Here is a 16,980-nt window from a genome sequence, read left to right as displayed (position 1 = left end):
CCCCCAGTTCCACCCGCTCCCCCCCCCTTCATTTTTTTTGAGCAATGCAACTTTTGCCACAGGCTAGAACTGTTTGGTGAAGCCTTATGAACACCCAGCCTTCTTAGCAATTCTAGCTGTACAATTTTGGGGGTGGGTGGGCAGAACCTGTGTGTCGTTCTGTCCTCTCTGCTGAAAGCCAACACAGCTCCCTCCTCACTCTCTTCAGCAGCCCAGTATTGCTCTCCTCTAAGCAGGAGTTGGGGAAGGAGGTAGAAAAATGGAAAAAGCCCTGTGTGGAAGAAGTTCTGTGACTTCTGTCAGCATGAGGTTGTCTCTGCTTCCCTTCTTCTCTTTCCGTAACGTCTCTCAGAAGCTGGTAGGAACCCACCACAGAAGCTTTCCCAAGCTTGGAAGGGGCAGTAGGGGCCTCTGGGCAGCCAGCTGCTGCTCTACAGGTGCTGCCCCAGCCTACAGCACTAATGTCCCTGGGTAATTAACCCTGTGGGATTGGCCTGAGCAGACCATTCTAAAGAAATGTCAAGGTGGGAAATCTTGTATCAGGAGGACCCCAGAAGTGGTTGGTTCCGAATTAATATTTGTGCTGCTTTTACCTGAGATTGATATTCCATAAACACTTGTAGATCTTTCAGCAACAGGCAGCGTGTTTGGCTAGTCCCAACATTTAGTAGCTGCATATGTACAGAAAAAACTTTCTTCAGTAATCTGAAGCTGTTGCTGATATAAAAGAAAATAGAGGGGTCAAGTTTTGCTGTGGTATAGAGCCCATGACTTCACCAGGTTAACTGCTGCTACTTCTGTGTAATTGAGAACATAATTTGGCTCAAACCCTGGGAGACTGGAAAGGAGAGCAGCAGCCACTGTATTAAGCCAGTGTTCAAAACAGTTGGCTCACACTGAATTTCATAAGCAGATCATACACTCGGAAGGCTTTAGCTGCGTGACACAGTCCACTGCAAAAGAAAGGATGAGAGGAGTATCTCTTTGTTCATCTTAGCTTTTCCTGGCATGTTGTTTTAGTTATCAGACATGGTATTGTGCCTGTGTGGGGGATGTTGTGGCAAAGCAGATAGAGGATCTCCCTGTGGGTGCGTGAGGATAAAGCTGTGAGAGCGGTGCGAAGGATGCCTGCCGTTATCCCAGCTCCCATGGATGATGCCAGGGGCTGGCAGCAGTGTGGCTCCATCCTGGCTGTGTTCCGATGGAGGTGGTGCTGGTGTCAGCAGCCAACACACCTCCATTGTGTCCCCTTGGGGGTAATGGCACCTTGCTGGCACTGCCGGGGCCATGCGTGAGGAGGTCAGGTAGAGATGGGCTCAAAACGAAGACAAGGATAGACACTGGTCTGAGAAAGCCCCAAATATTCGCAAAAGCTACTGGAAGCCTTCTTTGGAAAACTCTTCCTGCCGCTCCACAGGCTGCCGGGCATGAAGGCGGCATTCCGCGACTGTAGTGGCTTCTGGAGGATTAAACCTATGTCACAACATCATTGGTGGCATCTGCGCCCTGCCAGAGAGGCTCACTTGCTCCCATGTGTGTACCTCATCTTTGAGGGGAGATGGCCAAAATTGGTGACTTGTGTTTTGGAGGAAAGCTTGGGGGGCAGAAACTGATGTTTTCTGCTCTGTCTAGGGTAGGAGAAGGGGATTTCCTGACAAAAGAAAAATTCCAAAGAAGGAAATAAAGCCTTTTCAAGAAAAGGGCGTGCAGGGGCTATGGCTGATGAGTATCTGTTTATTCCCAAGTTTGCTGGCAGCCCCTGTCAGCCTGATGCCTTTCAGAAGAGACAGGCATTTTGGGACAGCGCTTTCAACTATTCCTTGAGCACTTAGCAGGAGGGATTGTTTTATTAGGAAAGTTTATGGCGTCTTGTTTTTCCTCAAAGGCAAATGTGACTTTGTTGTTTTTAATTCTGTTGGGATTTCTCCCTTTTAATATACAATGCAGCTGTTAAAATAGCTGGGGTTGTCTAGGGCAAATCATATAGCACTTTCCTTGTTCAGACCTCAGATGGCTGCCTTTTTAGTGTCGCTGCAGAATTATATTACAGGGCATATGAATAGTGCTGGTATTAGTGTCAAAATCAATTACCCAACCCTCCTCCTGCAGAGAAAGCTACAAACCTTAGGAACAATCTGAGTAATCCATTCTGGGCTTCTAATTCTGAGTAATGACGGAGGGCAGGGACTTGTGCTTGAATAAGTGCACAGGGTCTTTCTCCGTGTAGTCACTCCTAAATGCATGCTCTTTACAGGAAAAAGCAGGCTCCCTGTGAAACCCTTTTTCATGCCAAATGGCTTGCTGCTAAGATTAATCTGTCATTGAATTTATAAATTCTGTGTGGCACAGAGCGACAGAAAAAGTTTAGTATTGAACAGAAAGCAAACTATGTATTGCTTAAAAAATGAATGTTGTGCTCCTGGATGGTGCGAATCGGCTGCCTCTATCAATATATCTTCTTATACTGGTAATAAAAACACTTCCATAGCCTTGTGCCTCCAAGGATCTCAAAGCACTCTGCAAATAGGGCAAAGTGTTATTTCCTATTTTACAGCTGCGGAAGCCGGCTGCGAGAGAGGTTAAGCTTTTTGCCTAAGGACACAGAGGAGACTGTAGCAGAGCCAAGATGGGGACCTAAATCTCCAGAGCTGTGTCCTGGTCACATGCCGCGCCAAAGCACAGCGGATGAGTCTGCTGGTCACCGACTCTCAGCCATCATCCGTGAAACCTCAGGGGGTGGGATATGAAACCAGTGTTGGTGCTTCTCCACTCGCTGGTCTCCATCCCAGTGTGTGGGCAGAGGTGCTGAGCAGGGCAGGATCCGGCTGGGGGGATGCTTGTGTCCTCCTGCTCTGGAACGATCAGCTCTGGTTGTGGATGGCTGTGGAAGGAGAAGGACTTTTGGTCGCTGCTGACCTGGGGAAAAGGTCGGGGCCTCACACCCAGCCTGTTCTGTGCCAAGCACCTTTATGAAGCAAAAATAATTACAGACTTATTACCCTAAATCCTGTAAGATTAGAGTAGTTGCTTTCTTTTTTTTTTTCTGATCCAGTATTTGAGAAAGAATTATCTGTTTAATACAACCATTTATTGGAAACACTTGCTTTTTTTATTTTTTTAATTCATAATTCATCTGAAAAGAGAGCATACAGCTACAAAAGGCAGATTTTCAAATACAGGCCTGATCTCTTGTCAAATTCCAGTTGGATAAATGACACATCTGAAAAACTGGGTCCCTACTGAGGTGTCTGTGGCAAGGCTTTAGAGATCTCACTTCAGGCACTTCTCTGGAAAAAAAGCATGACTCTAATCTGCACGTTTCATAGGAAAATTATTTCTGTTAGTTTATCCCTTCACCTCCATGGCTGTAGTGCTCTGTATCCCCCCGAGGATGCTCCCTGCAAGCCCGAGGCTGCCCCAAGGGTCAGGGTGACCCTGGGAGGCTGGGAGGGGTGTGAGGGTGAGCATCTGGTTTCAAACAAAAGTGCAAAGCCTTGAAAGGAGGGACTAAGAAGAAACAGGTGGAGGGCCAGTAATATAGCCTCTGAAGTTTATTTGCTTAACGAACAGAAGCCCGGTCTGTCAGACCTAGGTCAAATACTCCTCCAGTTTGAGTGTATTTATTTCATACATGGTCTGTAACCCAACCTGATTCCTGGATTAAACCACTGTGAAGTCCTGGCCTCCATGAACCCATCCCATGTTTGTCATCAAGCCCAGCACATGCTGGGGCAGGACCTCAGGGGGTGGCTGCTGGAGCCTTGTGTCATCAGTAAAGCCTGTAATTGTGGGTCCTGTCATTTCCAATGCAAGCTTTGCTGTTTACAGCTGCAAATCATGACCGCAGATCCATCACTTAGTGGTCCCATTAATGCGAGCCATGCCTGAAGGCTCCCAGGTTAAGCTGCTTGGGCGGTGCGCAGCCATTCTGCTCGGCAGGCCAATGTCCTGCTCGAGCCCAGGCGGTTGTGGCGATGCTGGAAGACCAAATCAACAACACGCCAGGTCCCAGCAAGGGTGGCTTTGTTTTTATAGAGAAGTTTTAAAGTAGTGCTTGAGGAAGAGGAAAGGGTTTAGGACAACCTGGCTTGAACAGCGGTGCAAAACGGAGGATCTCCAACAGTGGGTGCGAGGCAGCCTGGGAGCGTGGGGCTGTGTGCTAAGCTGTGGAGCTCATCACATAGCGGGGAAAGAGGAGCTTCACTTTCCTGCTTGTCTATCCTGAAGTTACAGACAAAAACTGCTTAAAACCCAGCAAAATAGCATGAGAGAAAAAAAAACCAAAAAACCCCATAAAATGAAATGCTTGTGCTAGGGTCATAGACAACTAAAGGGTAAAAGTTAGGAATCACACATAGGAGTTCCTGAAATCTTCATGTGCTTTAAAGTTTTTAGGAGTCTTAACTTTTTAATCCAAGATGTTCAGGAGTTGGTTAATTCTCCAGAGTAAAGGGAGGGAAGTTTGAGCTGGCACAATGGCTGGCACACAAAAACCCAGTTTTCTGGTTTCCAAGACATTTTTTGGCTGATCCCATTAATTTGAGTAAGGTAAACAGCCAGTGTGATCCAGAGTATCTCAGGAGCTGAAAAAATTTGCATCTGAAAAATTGCAGATCTACATTTAAATTAGAAAGGAAAGGAGGAATTAGCAGTGGGTTTTCTCAAGACCAGCTGAGGCCAGTACTGCAAGGTAACAGTGTGGGTTCTGTGAAAACAGGAGTCAGGTGGAGACACTTGAAATAAAATAAGTCAAAATAGGGCAAACAAAAGAATTTTCAGTCAGAAATGAAGCATGCCTCCTCATTTAAGAGAAGCGCTATCTTTATGTTAAATTTGGGATACACATAGGTTTGCTTTTGGGAGATTAGGCAAATTTGAGTCATGCAGACTCATGCAGATGATCAATTGAAGGTTGAGGAGCTGTTATTTGTCATGGACCTAAGTTAAAACCCCCCTGCATTATCTGTTCTCTGGTATTTTCCTGTTTTGTGGAGCTTTCACTGGCACTTAATTCACCATTTGTGATGTGGGTGAAGCTGTAGCTGATTTTCATATGCAACCCATCAGGAGAGAAGAGCTTGCTTGGGAAAAAGAGGAATTAGTGGATGTCAGTCCTCAGCAGTGAGAGCTGGAAGGGCTCTGACAGACCTGCTGTGGCTTATCCATAAGCCCCATTGAAATGTTCTGATCGGGGCACTGGTTCAGAACTAGTGCATAGAATAAGCACCATCTGGGGAAAAAAAAAAACAACATCTTAAATGTATTTTTATTGAAAGTTTTTAGCTGACTCCATTTTTTTTTTTTTTTAAATGATGGTCTAGGTCATGTATATGATGGACAAATTTGTTTTATACATGCTAGGTTTTTGCTTCTCACCTGTCCTTTAATCCTGGAAAGCCCTTTGGACCTGTCAGCTTTATTATACAGCCCAAGTTTAAGTGGGGGGGGGGGGGGGGGGGAATGTATTTTGGTCCTGATCCTTTTAGGGCTTCAATTGCCTGAAACCAGTGGGATGTGAGAATACTCATCCCTTTGTGGGGCTGTGCCCTCTTCCCTGTACTGGCTGCACTGCTAGCTTTGGAAACCCAAGAAATCTTTGCTGCTTGCTGTTTACCTCTGAGCTTTGCCGAACCATCGGCTGCTTCCTTGTGGAGCTGATTTTGTCTGTTTTGCGAGTGGTGACCAGAATCTGGTTTTGTTTTATGTCCTGTAGGGTTGCTGAGCTGGAAGATGCACGTCTAAGATGGAAACTTCTGCTTCGACTGCTGCTGGGAAAAAAGAAGGGAAAGGTGCAGTTCTGGAGGGGAATGGCTTTACGGAGACAGGGAAGAAACCCACTCCTTTAGCAGCTGCAGGAGCAGCAGTGGCGCAAGGAGGTACTTTATGTTTTCCACACTTTGAAAGCAGCAGGGGTGTTTTTCATTAGACTGTAAGAATTTAATAAGTACGATGGCATCTGGCCTGTGAATGTGCCGAGTTTATTGGGGTTCTTGGCTGTCGGAGGTCACTGGAGCAGGATGCTATGTCACCGTGTGGCATCCAAATGTCACTGCACTGTGACAAGTCACCGCCTCTCCTAGAGAATGGGACCAGGGTGTAGGAGAGGACAAGTGGTGAGAGGTGGCTGTTAGAGAGTTGAGGCATCTCGTCACTGTTGGCCACTGGCCTACCGGTGCTGTGTGATAGAGGCAGCATGGTGCCTGCTGCTCCTCCACGGGGGAGTTAAAGGGTGGCTGGTGCAGCCGGCTGGAGCTGGGGGAGTGCGCCCTGTTATCATGGTTGTGTGCTGGCTGTGATCCTGCTAATGAGCTAAACAGACTGCATCATCTTCAGCCATTGCTGCTGGGGTTTCATGGTTAGGGAGGAATTTGGTATTGTCCAGCCCCAGTGCAAGAAGTTTCAGAAACACCCCCCCCCCCCCCCCCCCCCATTTGCGCCGTTCCTGTTTACTTCAGAAATAGCTTAGGTCCCGATTTCTTTTTCTGTCAGTGTTCTTGGCAAGATTTTGGTCCTGCTGATGTTGAAATTAATTGGGAAGCTCTTGTGGACACCCATAGGCATGGGGTTGTTTTTGTGCTTGTAACACTGGTGTGTGGGAGGATGTGTAGACGCGTTTTTGCCTTCTCTCTCCCACTACAGCAGGATAAATACAGCCCCAGAAAACATATCCCTCGCCAGCACATGTGTGCTGGTGGGTTTCCAAATTGTTGCCAGGGCCCTTCATGGTGGCTTCAGCTGCGGGTAGGGCTGTGCCTGCCAGAGAGGCACCACACGGCCCGTGCTGAGGACTGGGACTGGGCGTCCTTTCTGGACAGGGCGTAAGGAGACAAACTTAGAAGGGGCTGCAACCAGCTTGGATGTGACAAGAGACATCCCAGCTGTGTAAACTTTGCAGGCAGCTTTTTTTTTCCTTTTTAAAATATACCTTATTGCTAGCCAGAGTCTACCTCAAAATGAACCCTTCCCCTCCCCTTCCTTCACTGCAGGGTGGTTTCTCATCACCTCGGGAGAGCAGCATGACTCCTCTGCGGGCTCCTCTGTGTTTTACACAGCTTGGCTGGAGAGTTTGTGTTTTCTGCTGGCTGAGTTTTGAAGATAGTTCCCAGCCCAAATTGCTTAAATTTACTTCATCTCTCCTTCCTTTTCAACACATTTGTTACCCAGTTTTCATTTCCACATTGAGCTGGGAAGATTCAGATGTACAGAATAAGGCAGGAGCTGCTAGATTATAATCTATCAGATTAGTTCATGCATTTGACAAATTTTGTTAGTCTTTGTTAGCCAAAGAAATGTTTTTCTCAAAAAGAACCAGAAAATCTTTTACACAGAGTTGTTTGGAGAGAAACACTGTTTCATGCTGCTGAATGGGTTTGAGCCACTTTCCTTGTGAGCGCTACACAAAGCAGTAGAAAGGAAGGCTCACCGGGCAGCAGAAATAGGGGAAATGCAGAGATGGCAACATGCAGAAATTTGCCATCCCCCAGCTGATTTTGGTCACTATTGTAGAACACGCTGTAAGGAACCGTGAGGCATCATCTCAGTGAATAGCAGATCCAAAGGGCTGATTGGCACCAACAGAGTCTAAGCATGTGCTAAAATTCAAAGCCACAGACGTGCTGTTGTGAATAAACACCTTCTCCCCACTTGGTACTTGCCTTGGGAGTGCCTCCACCGAGGAAGAAGTTGCTGCAATTTCCAGAGATGCTATGGAAATGAGGATGCCACGGAGGCGAAGTGTCCATTGGCCCATTTGGCACTCCCGGAGGCTTGATTGGTTTTTAAGTGTCCAGTATTAGATGTCCTGTTAGCCGTGTGCTCTTGCCTTTGGAAAGAATGATTTATGGGCTCAATATTTCTCCTTTTATTAAGAGGAAGTGGAGAAGTAAGTGGAGGATTGTTTGAAGATGTCAGGAGAATCGTGATGAAAGTATTGTGTAATGAGATATAAAGAGCAAAATCTACGTCATGCTGTGAAGAGGAGTGCTCATAAATGACCTAAAACAGCTAGCAGCAATTTTGGATGGTGTGCAATCAGATACTGGCCCCGGACTCTGCAGGTGATGCATGTGGTCTTGTGGTTCAGAGGGCTTTCCTTTGAATTCTGGCTAGATAGAATACTTGCTTCTGAAAGGGAGCAGTGCAGTGTGTGTGCTTGTAAGTAGAAAAATTAATACAAAGTCATCTTATAACATCAGTTATTTGCAAGGTGTGATTTAGCAGATAATAATAAAAAGGCTGGGTAGCGATGAGACAGTACTTACACGGTATTCATGCTTATGTAACATATTTGCTTCACTAAACTAGTGTAATTACTTATAACAGGCCAGAAATATACATATTTATGCTCATATTCTTACAGAAGAAAGCAAACGAGTCATGGAGAATTAATTACATTGTTCAGCTTGTGGAGGGGAACAGCTTTCAAGGGAGGACCTCTGAGCTCCCCACCCTGCTTTGGGGCCATATGAACAAGTCTTTGTCCTCATCCAAGACAAACTCTTGATTTTATTATAGAGGTTTTACTCTTTGTACTAGCATGTGAGAAAGTGGCAGCAAGGCTGAGCTAGTGCTGCAGATCACCAAGCTGCTCTCCAGAGCCAAACAAATGTAATTTGCAACACATTTCTCCTTTATTCTACTGAGTCACACAGATGGAGTGCCAACATCGCATGTTTCTCAGATCACAAGGTTTTCTTTTTTCCTTGTAGAAATCAATAGACTCCTAAGGTTTCATTTATAATTAAGGTAATTTAAGCAATAAACTGAATATCAGTTAAACAATTGAAAGATAGTTATTTTATTATATTATTTATACTATATTATTATAAGGTAATAACATGTCCAGTCTCCGTTTCTAGTTCCCTTGCTTTGGATATTTGTCCTAACTGTTTGCAGCCTTGAACAAATTAAGTTATGGCTGTAGGAAGAGAGATTGCTATTGTTGATGCTGTAAGTGGAGGAGAGTCCTTTCATACTAACAATCTGCATCTCATATTTTTATCCTACTGAAGCTGTCATTTTAGAGATCTTCTGTGATATTTTTTTATAGTAACTCATTGATCAGATGTTCAGAAATTGGCCTCACAGAAATGACATCAGAGAAGGCTCTCTTAATTTTCTACTTTTCCATAAATCATGCCAGCCAAGGAGTCAGAGCTCCTCTCTTCTGTTTCAATAGGTGCATGAGTGTGTGACAGAGATGAAAGCTGGTTTTAATGACAGTATGTAGGCACTGCAGAAGGACAGTATGTAGGATCTGCAGAACAGCCTCTTGCTTTTGGTGCCTCCACTTCTGGAAGGGCGACTCATAACATTTCATGTTTAGAAAACCCTTTTGCCGATGCAAAAGCGTGTATTGCTGCATAGAGTCAAGGACTTCGGAGCAGAGCACCATGTGAGTGAGGCTCGGTTGGGTCCTCCAGGCTAGCTCTGCAACATCCTCCATATCAGCACGCATGAGGAAGCCCAGCCGCTGAGCTGAAGGAGAAATTTAAATGAGCCACTCTTTCAAAGGCAGAGATATTTAGGAAGATGGGTTTCTCATCTTGTAATAAAAATTAAATACAAATTCTCCTAAATACTAACTGCCTGACTTTAACAGGGCCCAGAATGCACCTTTCCCTCTCCACCCCACCCTCAGCATGAAACAAACACCAAGTTCCCAAATTGATGGTGTTTATGTTTGAAACATTTTTCTGATGTCTGGCTCTGTCAAGACTAATTTTAGCATTTCTAAAGCTGGGTAAAAATACAGCCTCATTACTTTGATGTCAGAGCATAGTTTACTATTAGTATATTCTGGGGTTTATCATTTTAGTCATGTTTAACACGGCTGCAGCAGGCATGCACTATTAAATCTGGCTTATTTTACATTCCTGTCCGAGATTATTTATTTGGAACAATTTCCTCTCTATCAAAAGACATGGCTAATGCTGAGTTTTAATGTGTTATTTACACACAAAATAACCTATTTACAACTCAGTATCTGCCGCAGGGAGAATGAATGGGGCAGTGCTCCCTTCATCCTGTTGTATCTGAGTTTAACAATCTGGATTGCTAATAGAACCATTTATCACGGGGTGGTAATTTATTTTATGTTAGCTGCACAGGTCTCCCTGCCTCTGATCTATGGAAATACTTTGTATATAATGAAGTTCAACAAGTCATTTGGCGTAAACATGGGGAAACCAAGCTGCAGAACCAGTAAGGCTCTGGCTACAGGTTTTTTTATTTTTTCCAGGAGGTAACGACTCTCCTCTGATATTAAAGCTTCGGTTGATGAAATACAGCTCTTCACCCCGCGTGTGCTGTAAGGGCAGAGCACGGGCTTTTCTGCAGTGGATCAGAGATGGGGATGGAGTTTGGTCACTTGATTTACGGGCTGGCGGGAACGTTCAGTGCTGCAGAAGCAGCACACTCAGCCCTTTCATAAGTGGAGGAGAGGGGCAGGGAGCACCTCCCATTGCTCTCCAGAGGTCTTCTATAAGCAAGCCCCGAGAGGTGTTGGCAGGGAGTCCTTGTGCAGTTCAGCTTGTCTCAGTGCTGGATTATGGGAAGACCATGTAAATGAGGAGAAGGAAATGCCAGCATCCCAGCAGACCTCAGCGCATTGAAAAGAAATATATAGTTCATGTGGCCTGAGACTCAGACAAATTAGAAGGAGAACAGCCCTTATGAAGTCATCTCCTCTGTCCGCCCTGGAGGGGCAGGGATCTTCTCCAAAGAGTGTTTTTCATTCCGTTGTTCACATTTTCCAGGAAAAGGAATATAACCAGTACAAGCACGTTCTTAGCTTCCCTACCCTGTATTGCTTTGCAGTACACAACTGAAAACTTTGAGATACGGGGTTAACAGAAAAATCTGGCTTGGCTGCGGGAGGGGAGGAGGCAAGTTGTTAAAACAAAATGACGGGAAAATGCTAGAACTTAGAATACTAAATTCTTCTGACAGCCGCTATGTGTCTACTGCACATAGTTCAGTGGCCCTCACCTTGGGTAGGGCTTCAGTGCAACACTGCTGTAAGAGTGAGTTTCTTTGTCACCATAGCCCTTCTGGTTGGACAGATTGCCTACAGGTCTCTCTTGCATACCCACTCACGTCCCTTTGGGAAGCCAGAGATCTCAGATGCTCAGACTGGTGCAAGGCTGAGGCTGTTTCTCCGTCACACAGTATTAAGGCCTGTGACTAGCCGCCAGCTTTGAATCATGCTGGTCACCTGATACCTGCTCTTCGGGATAGTTTAGAGGATTCCGTGGAGATGGATGGAGTTAAAGCCACGCTGCACCATTTCTTTGTTCACTAAGCAGTATCTAGTACGCAGGCGTGATGGAGAGCACTCTGAGAGCAGCAGATTTACTTCTTCAGCTACATGGGACAGAATTTTAGTAGCTAAAATTGCGACAAAAAGTATGTCTTTTCTTCTGCCTGCCCTCTTTCCTCTATTCATGGCTTGCAACTCTGAATCTTCTCTAAAATAGTCAGCAATGCATCTTTGTAGGGTAACCCTTTCCTTTGCCTAATCAGGTGATTGGGGTCCTACTTCTCAGCTATGTGGTTTTCTTCCCTCATAGGGGGAACTGCCTTCTTGAGCCCCTGTACTGGGTTTCTCTGTGTGGCAGCCAGCCCTGTGGGCAAAGGTGCAACCTCAGAGTGGGTAACCATTAATGTTTACAGACTTTTTGGTTCATATTGCATAGCCTTTACAGATGATGCTAGAATCTGTATCACCAAAGCATTTGATGATGCAGCAACTTCATAATAAGAGCCAGCATTCGCTGATTGTATACGGCTCCTCCAAATTGTCATACCAAAGGTCCCTACAATTTCAGCCTATTACAGATGCCGAGGTACTTTGAAGGCAGAGCAATTTAACCTTATTCCTAACCATGTGGTGGGATTGCATGCCAACTTGAAAAGCTTTTATGAGTTTAAAATGAAAAAAGTTCTTCACAGACCGGTTCTGATACTGGTGATCCCAACCACTAAGTACCACCTGAAAGACCTTTGTATTTTGTGAGTGTATTATTGTTGTAATTAATAATAGTCATAATAATAATAGCTTCCACTTTTCTACTATTTTGTAAGCTCCAAAAGCTTATTCTGGCAAGTACTAATATATCTTCTTTTCTGTGGATCCAGTTTAGACTTCAATAAAGTGCCTCTTAGAGGGAACCCAAATATAACCTTTTTAACTGATGCTGAACTTACCTATTTGTAGGTTGGTCATTCAGTCAAGTAAGAAAATCCAGCAGTGACAACGGATTATATTTATCATGATGCTTTCCTGGAATGTCTCCTCTCTGTTGCCAGCGTTTGAATTTTTAGTCTCTGGCAGCTTTTTGCCTGAGCATCTCAGAATTTGCACAGATTTTGTAAGTTAATTCTCCCATCATCACCCATTAACCGTGGCATTTGAGCCTGCCATAATCATGGGGACTAGGAATGGGACTTGTTTTGTCTGAGACTGGCTGCCTAAATATTAGGTGTCTGGTTTGGGAGTCCTTTGAATTAGGGTGGAGTAAGTCATGTTGTGGAGATGCCTACTTTCTACCCTTGAGGGCTTCATGCCTGGATTGAGGGCTTCATGCCTGGATTGAGGTGACTGATGTTAGGTGGACCAGTCTCAGTCTTCCTGACTTGGCCAAAATTGCAGAGTGGGGTTAAAGCAAGGAACCAAGGTGGGACTAGATTAATGCTTTAAGGCCCTTCATTCACACTCATCAGTTCACAGCCTGATGAGCAGTCTGAGAGCCCTGACTGCCAGCTCTGAACTGAAGTCTCACTCCACAGCTTCTCAAGTCAGAGGCAAACTTGAGACCCAAGTGTCAACACAGCTGGTTGAGCTGCTTCCCAGAGCTGCTCCAGCTTTACACCAGCATTGATGAAACTAGTGTTTTAACAGCCCGTTCAGAGAGATGGGCAATTTAAAATCTCCACTAAAAAGACAAGGAAAAAAAAACGTAGTAAATTCTAAAGGCTACAAAAGACTCCTAAAAATAACCTAAGTGGAGGAAGGCTATTAGTGCAAAAGTAAATAATTGTGGTAAGGGAAGCAACTAGAGAGGCCAGTTGTGTAAATCACTTTAAGGGGAAGAAGCCTTAGATAAAATCTGTTCTTTTATCACACAGATTAAGTCTTCCTTTTGACACTAAATAATTGATAGGGTTTGGCAGAGCGTTCCACAGCTGCCTGCACGGAGCATTGGAACTGCTCCTGAGGTCAGACGAGTGGCAGAGAAAAATGTTCTTAGAAATGCTGTACATCCAATACTAGTACCAAGAAATGGGGCTTGTATTCCTGGCACTTCCTAAAGAATTTCTACATGGCCTTCAGAAGACACCCATGCACCTTGGAGCAAAAGGAGGACTTGACATTGGTCATCTCCTCCTTAAATTGCCCACCATGAAACCAGGTGGTCTGTTTTCATGGGGGTTTTTTTTGTGGTGATGAGCAAGGTGCAGAGACCTGTGAGGACACAGTCTGTTCCTCTGCACCATTTTAATTTTTTTTTTTTTTTTTTTAAATAAGAGAACATGAACTGTGCTGTCAGGTGACTTCTGGGAGTCCAAGTCCTGTGGGGGGTTCTTTACGTTGACTAGTCACATGAGCACCCTGGGTAAAACAGGGAGATATCCTTGTTCCCATTCTGCAGCCGAGGAGCAGAGAGGATTTTCCAAGGCCAAAGTGGCTGTAATGGGTTTAGCTGTTTCAGAGAGATGTCAAGAACTGCTTATCTCTGTGACTTCAGAGTTTCATAGGTGGCATACATGGGACCACCATACATGGGGTGGCATACATCTCTTACCGTGGAGGAATGAAGTGGACATAGTCTCTTCATGTGAACTGATTTGGGATTATGTTAAACTTGTGAGCTTACTTGTGTTTGGAAGTGACCTGCACTGGGTGTTCTGTGACTCCCATAGTGGTGTTGGGTGGAAATGAGGCAAATCTTGGTGGAAAGAACTGAACAGAAGTTTGGACCCATAGGCTGACTGAGTCCAAAACAAAAATAAATTTTAAAATCACAGAGTGTGATCCCATATGAACACAAATGAGAAAGATTTCACACAGACTTGTCTGAAATCAGTTCTGCCTTTTCTACAGTCTCTCAGAGAGATCCATGGGGTTTTTTTTCCTTTTTTTTCATACCTCTTTCCTTCTCCTGAAATCCCAGAATTTTTTTAAGACTGCTTTCCATTGAAAATGCTTCCAATTGCAAGTAAATTGTGAACAAGAACAGGAGTATTGTAAGCAAAATATTTATATTTACTGCCACTAATATCTGATTTTTGAAATACAGTAACATTTGCAGGGATTGAACAGTGTAGTTTTGGCCAGAAAGCTGTTTTCTTCTCTTATGTGGATCAGCTCCTGCCTCTGACAGATTTTCAAAGAAATCACAGCTTGCAACAGATGCATCCTTAAGTAAATGGTTAAAGTGGATGTTTTGATGACTTCAGTTGTCTTGATATAAAAGATCAGTGTCTGAGCATTCCTAAAAACCAACCAATAGAGGAGGTATCTTCCTGTAAGCCCCTGGCCCTGTGTGTGCTGCTTCAACAATAGTCCAATCATTTAAAAAAAAACAGAGATACTTCAGCACTTAACAAGATGCTCTGAGCCTGGAGAGAGTGGAAGAGGATCAGTGTTCCTGACCCTGTGTCCAAAGTGTTGGAAATGTTTAGATTTTCCAGAGTGAAATTTTTGCTCTCTTTGTGGTGGGGGGGGGGGGGTGTGGGTGTGGGAATTCTCTTTCTCTGCTCTGTTTTTCTCTTTGGGGCTCACCTTGTTTAATGGTTGCTCTTTGTGGGATGGAGACAGCAGTGACGGGGGAACCAAGCAGCTGCCACCTCCACACGCTGGCCGCTGCGCATAGCGATGTACTGCATGAACGCATGGAAGTGCCTTCTTCGTGAGGCTTAAGGCTGAGCTGCATCTTGTTCATATCAGTTCACAGGTAGAGCTGGTGATGTTCTTTCTGAGGCATTTACAGCCACACTTTAAAGGAAAAACAGAAAAACATAAAGGTGAGGAGTTTAGGCATTGGTTTGCACGTTCCACTTGTCGTAGTTCAGCCCCAACGGGGACCAGACTACGCAGTCTCTCTCTCACTCCCCCCACTACCACACACTTTAACGAGAGGAATTATTATGTGTTGTGGGAAACGGATCTGACTCCCAGAGGCTGCTTGTGTGAAGGTACCCAATTTTTTGGTGACTTCCTACAGTGAGGGCACAGCACTGAGCCTGGGGAAAATTAGTTTCAGTTCCTGATCCAGCCCTAAACTTCCTTCATGATTTTGGGGAAGCTGCTTGTCTTCCCTCCGCTCCCCCGTTTATATAATGAACTTGCGTTGTTCTCTGGGCCTCAAGGACCATCCATCAGCATCTGGTTAGCATGTTTATGGCATCGGTCATGCTGAAGCACTTAACGGGTCAGACTGCACAGAGGTTGTCGTCCCCCCCTCCCCATGGCCTCCAAGAGGGTGCTGCTGCCCCTGGGCCCTGCGTTACAGGGGTGACCTTGTTCATATGTCTGAGGTGTCAACCTGCTGCTGTCAAAGGAGCCCAATAAAACAGATTTCCAGGGCCAGGGAAGATAAGGTTAAGTTCTTATAGGAAAGGCATTTTCAATATCTGCAGTGGAGAAACTGTTTCAGGATACGTGGAGTTGACTGTATTCCAAGGGGTCATGCTGTGCTCTGGAGTAGGAAAGTTTTTCAGGTGATCTTACCCGGCAAACTCACTTGGAGAACATCGTGTTGTTAATAACTGTGTAAATCTATTGTATTGAAACAAGAGAAAATTATTTTTCCCAGTTTAAGAGGGTTTCCTACATATATAATCTATGGGATGAGGTTCATCAAACAGTCTGCTGAAGTTCAGCTACCTGGACAGAGTTTTGGACAGACCTGGATGAATTTACAGAAACTATGCAGAGCTGCAAGGTTTCACCCTGAGTGAAGCAATAGATAGTGATTTTAGCAAAGTCTTTTATAATTAGACTCTTAGGAAAGGTGGTGTTCTGAGGACCAGGTGATGGAAGGAGAAGACAAACACTGACGCGGGATGACAGCTTCAGAGGAAACCTGAATTTCAGCTTTCCTTCCTGTTTAATCTTTTGTGCATGTGCACACTCTAATACTGTAATCAGCGGCAGAGGAGCTGGCAATACTATTGTTTGGTGCAATTTTTCCCTTTGGAAAACTCTGGAGGAACCTTCGTGTGCTGTTACAAAGACATCCTTAAAACATCTTTACTGCAGGGTCCTGTGCTTCAAATGCTGGAGCAGTGACTCTTAAAATAGATATGAGATGGCTGAATGTGTGAAAAATATTTGCATCTGTTTTTCTGGGCTCTGTGCATGCTGCATCACTTCTGTAAGCAAGCTAAAAGGGTTGGGAGGGAAAAAAAAAAGTTTTGCAAATTTCTGTGCTTCTTTTAAATCCACTTGAAACAATGTCCTAGCAGCTGAAATAAGATCCAAGGCAATCTTTTGGCCACATAGTCACTGACACTTGAAACAGGCTGGATTTATATGTAGTTACTAAAAAATATATAGCAAAATGAAAGTCGCAGACACTGAGTTCATGTGCATTGCCCATTGTAAAGATAAGTAACGGCTGTTATAAGATCACTTAAATGGTTACCTTTGGGACATAAAAGGGATCTTTGAAGACAGTAAGTCTTAATACAGAAATGTTTACTCATAAAAAATACATTTGGAATGGGGGAGGGGAACACATTTCCTATTAATGTGGATTTTGCCTTTTATGGCAGGTTGTAGCAGGTCTTTAACCTCTGTAACACTTCAGTGAGGATAGAAATGAGCTTCTCTAAGTATCAGCCCAAAGGGTCTTTTCTCACTGCCCGTATCTGCAATGTCTCTTGTAAAGATAGTTTTAGTTTATTCTTCCTTTCTATGACCCAAATGAAAAACTATTCTTTTCCAACTTCAAAACCTTCCAGTAGTTAAGTCCT

The 16,980-nt window shown here is 44.5% G+C and overlaps 1 protein-coding gene across 4 annotated transcripts in view; it reads left to right on the top strand.

Moving 5' to 3' along the window:
- GLI2 (GLI family zinc finger 2) overlaps positions 1 to 16,980 on the top strand; it is a 197,891-nt gene that overhangs the window by 45,819 nt on the left and 135,092 nt on the right. For 2 of the 4 annotated variants that reach the window (XM_086751119.1, XM_086751117.1), the window contains exon 2: positions 5,714 to 5,876. The exons of 1 other annotated variant lie outside the window; for it this stretch is intronic. In XM_086751119.1, the coding sequence (XP_086607245.1) occupies positions 5,744 to 5,876 (133 nt within the window). In that variant the 5' untranslated portion in view covers positions 5,714 to 5,743. Of the gene's footprint in view, positions 1 to 5,713; positions 5,877 to 16,980 lie in introns of those variants that run through there. One more of the 4 variants, XM_086751120.1, reaches the window with a different exon arrangement.

Source organism: Chlamydotis macqueenii, chromosome 6 (assembly GCF_036417535.1).
Source record: "Chlamydotis macqueenii isolate bChlMac1 chromosome 6, bChlMac1.mat, whole genome shotgun sequence".
Taxonomy (NCBI): domain Eukaryota; kingdom Metazoa; phylum Chordata; class Aves; order Otidiformes; family Otididae; genus Chlamydotis; species Chlamydotis macqueenii.
This window is presented reverse-complemented; position numbering and strand designations above follow the sequence as displayed.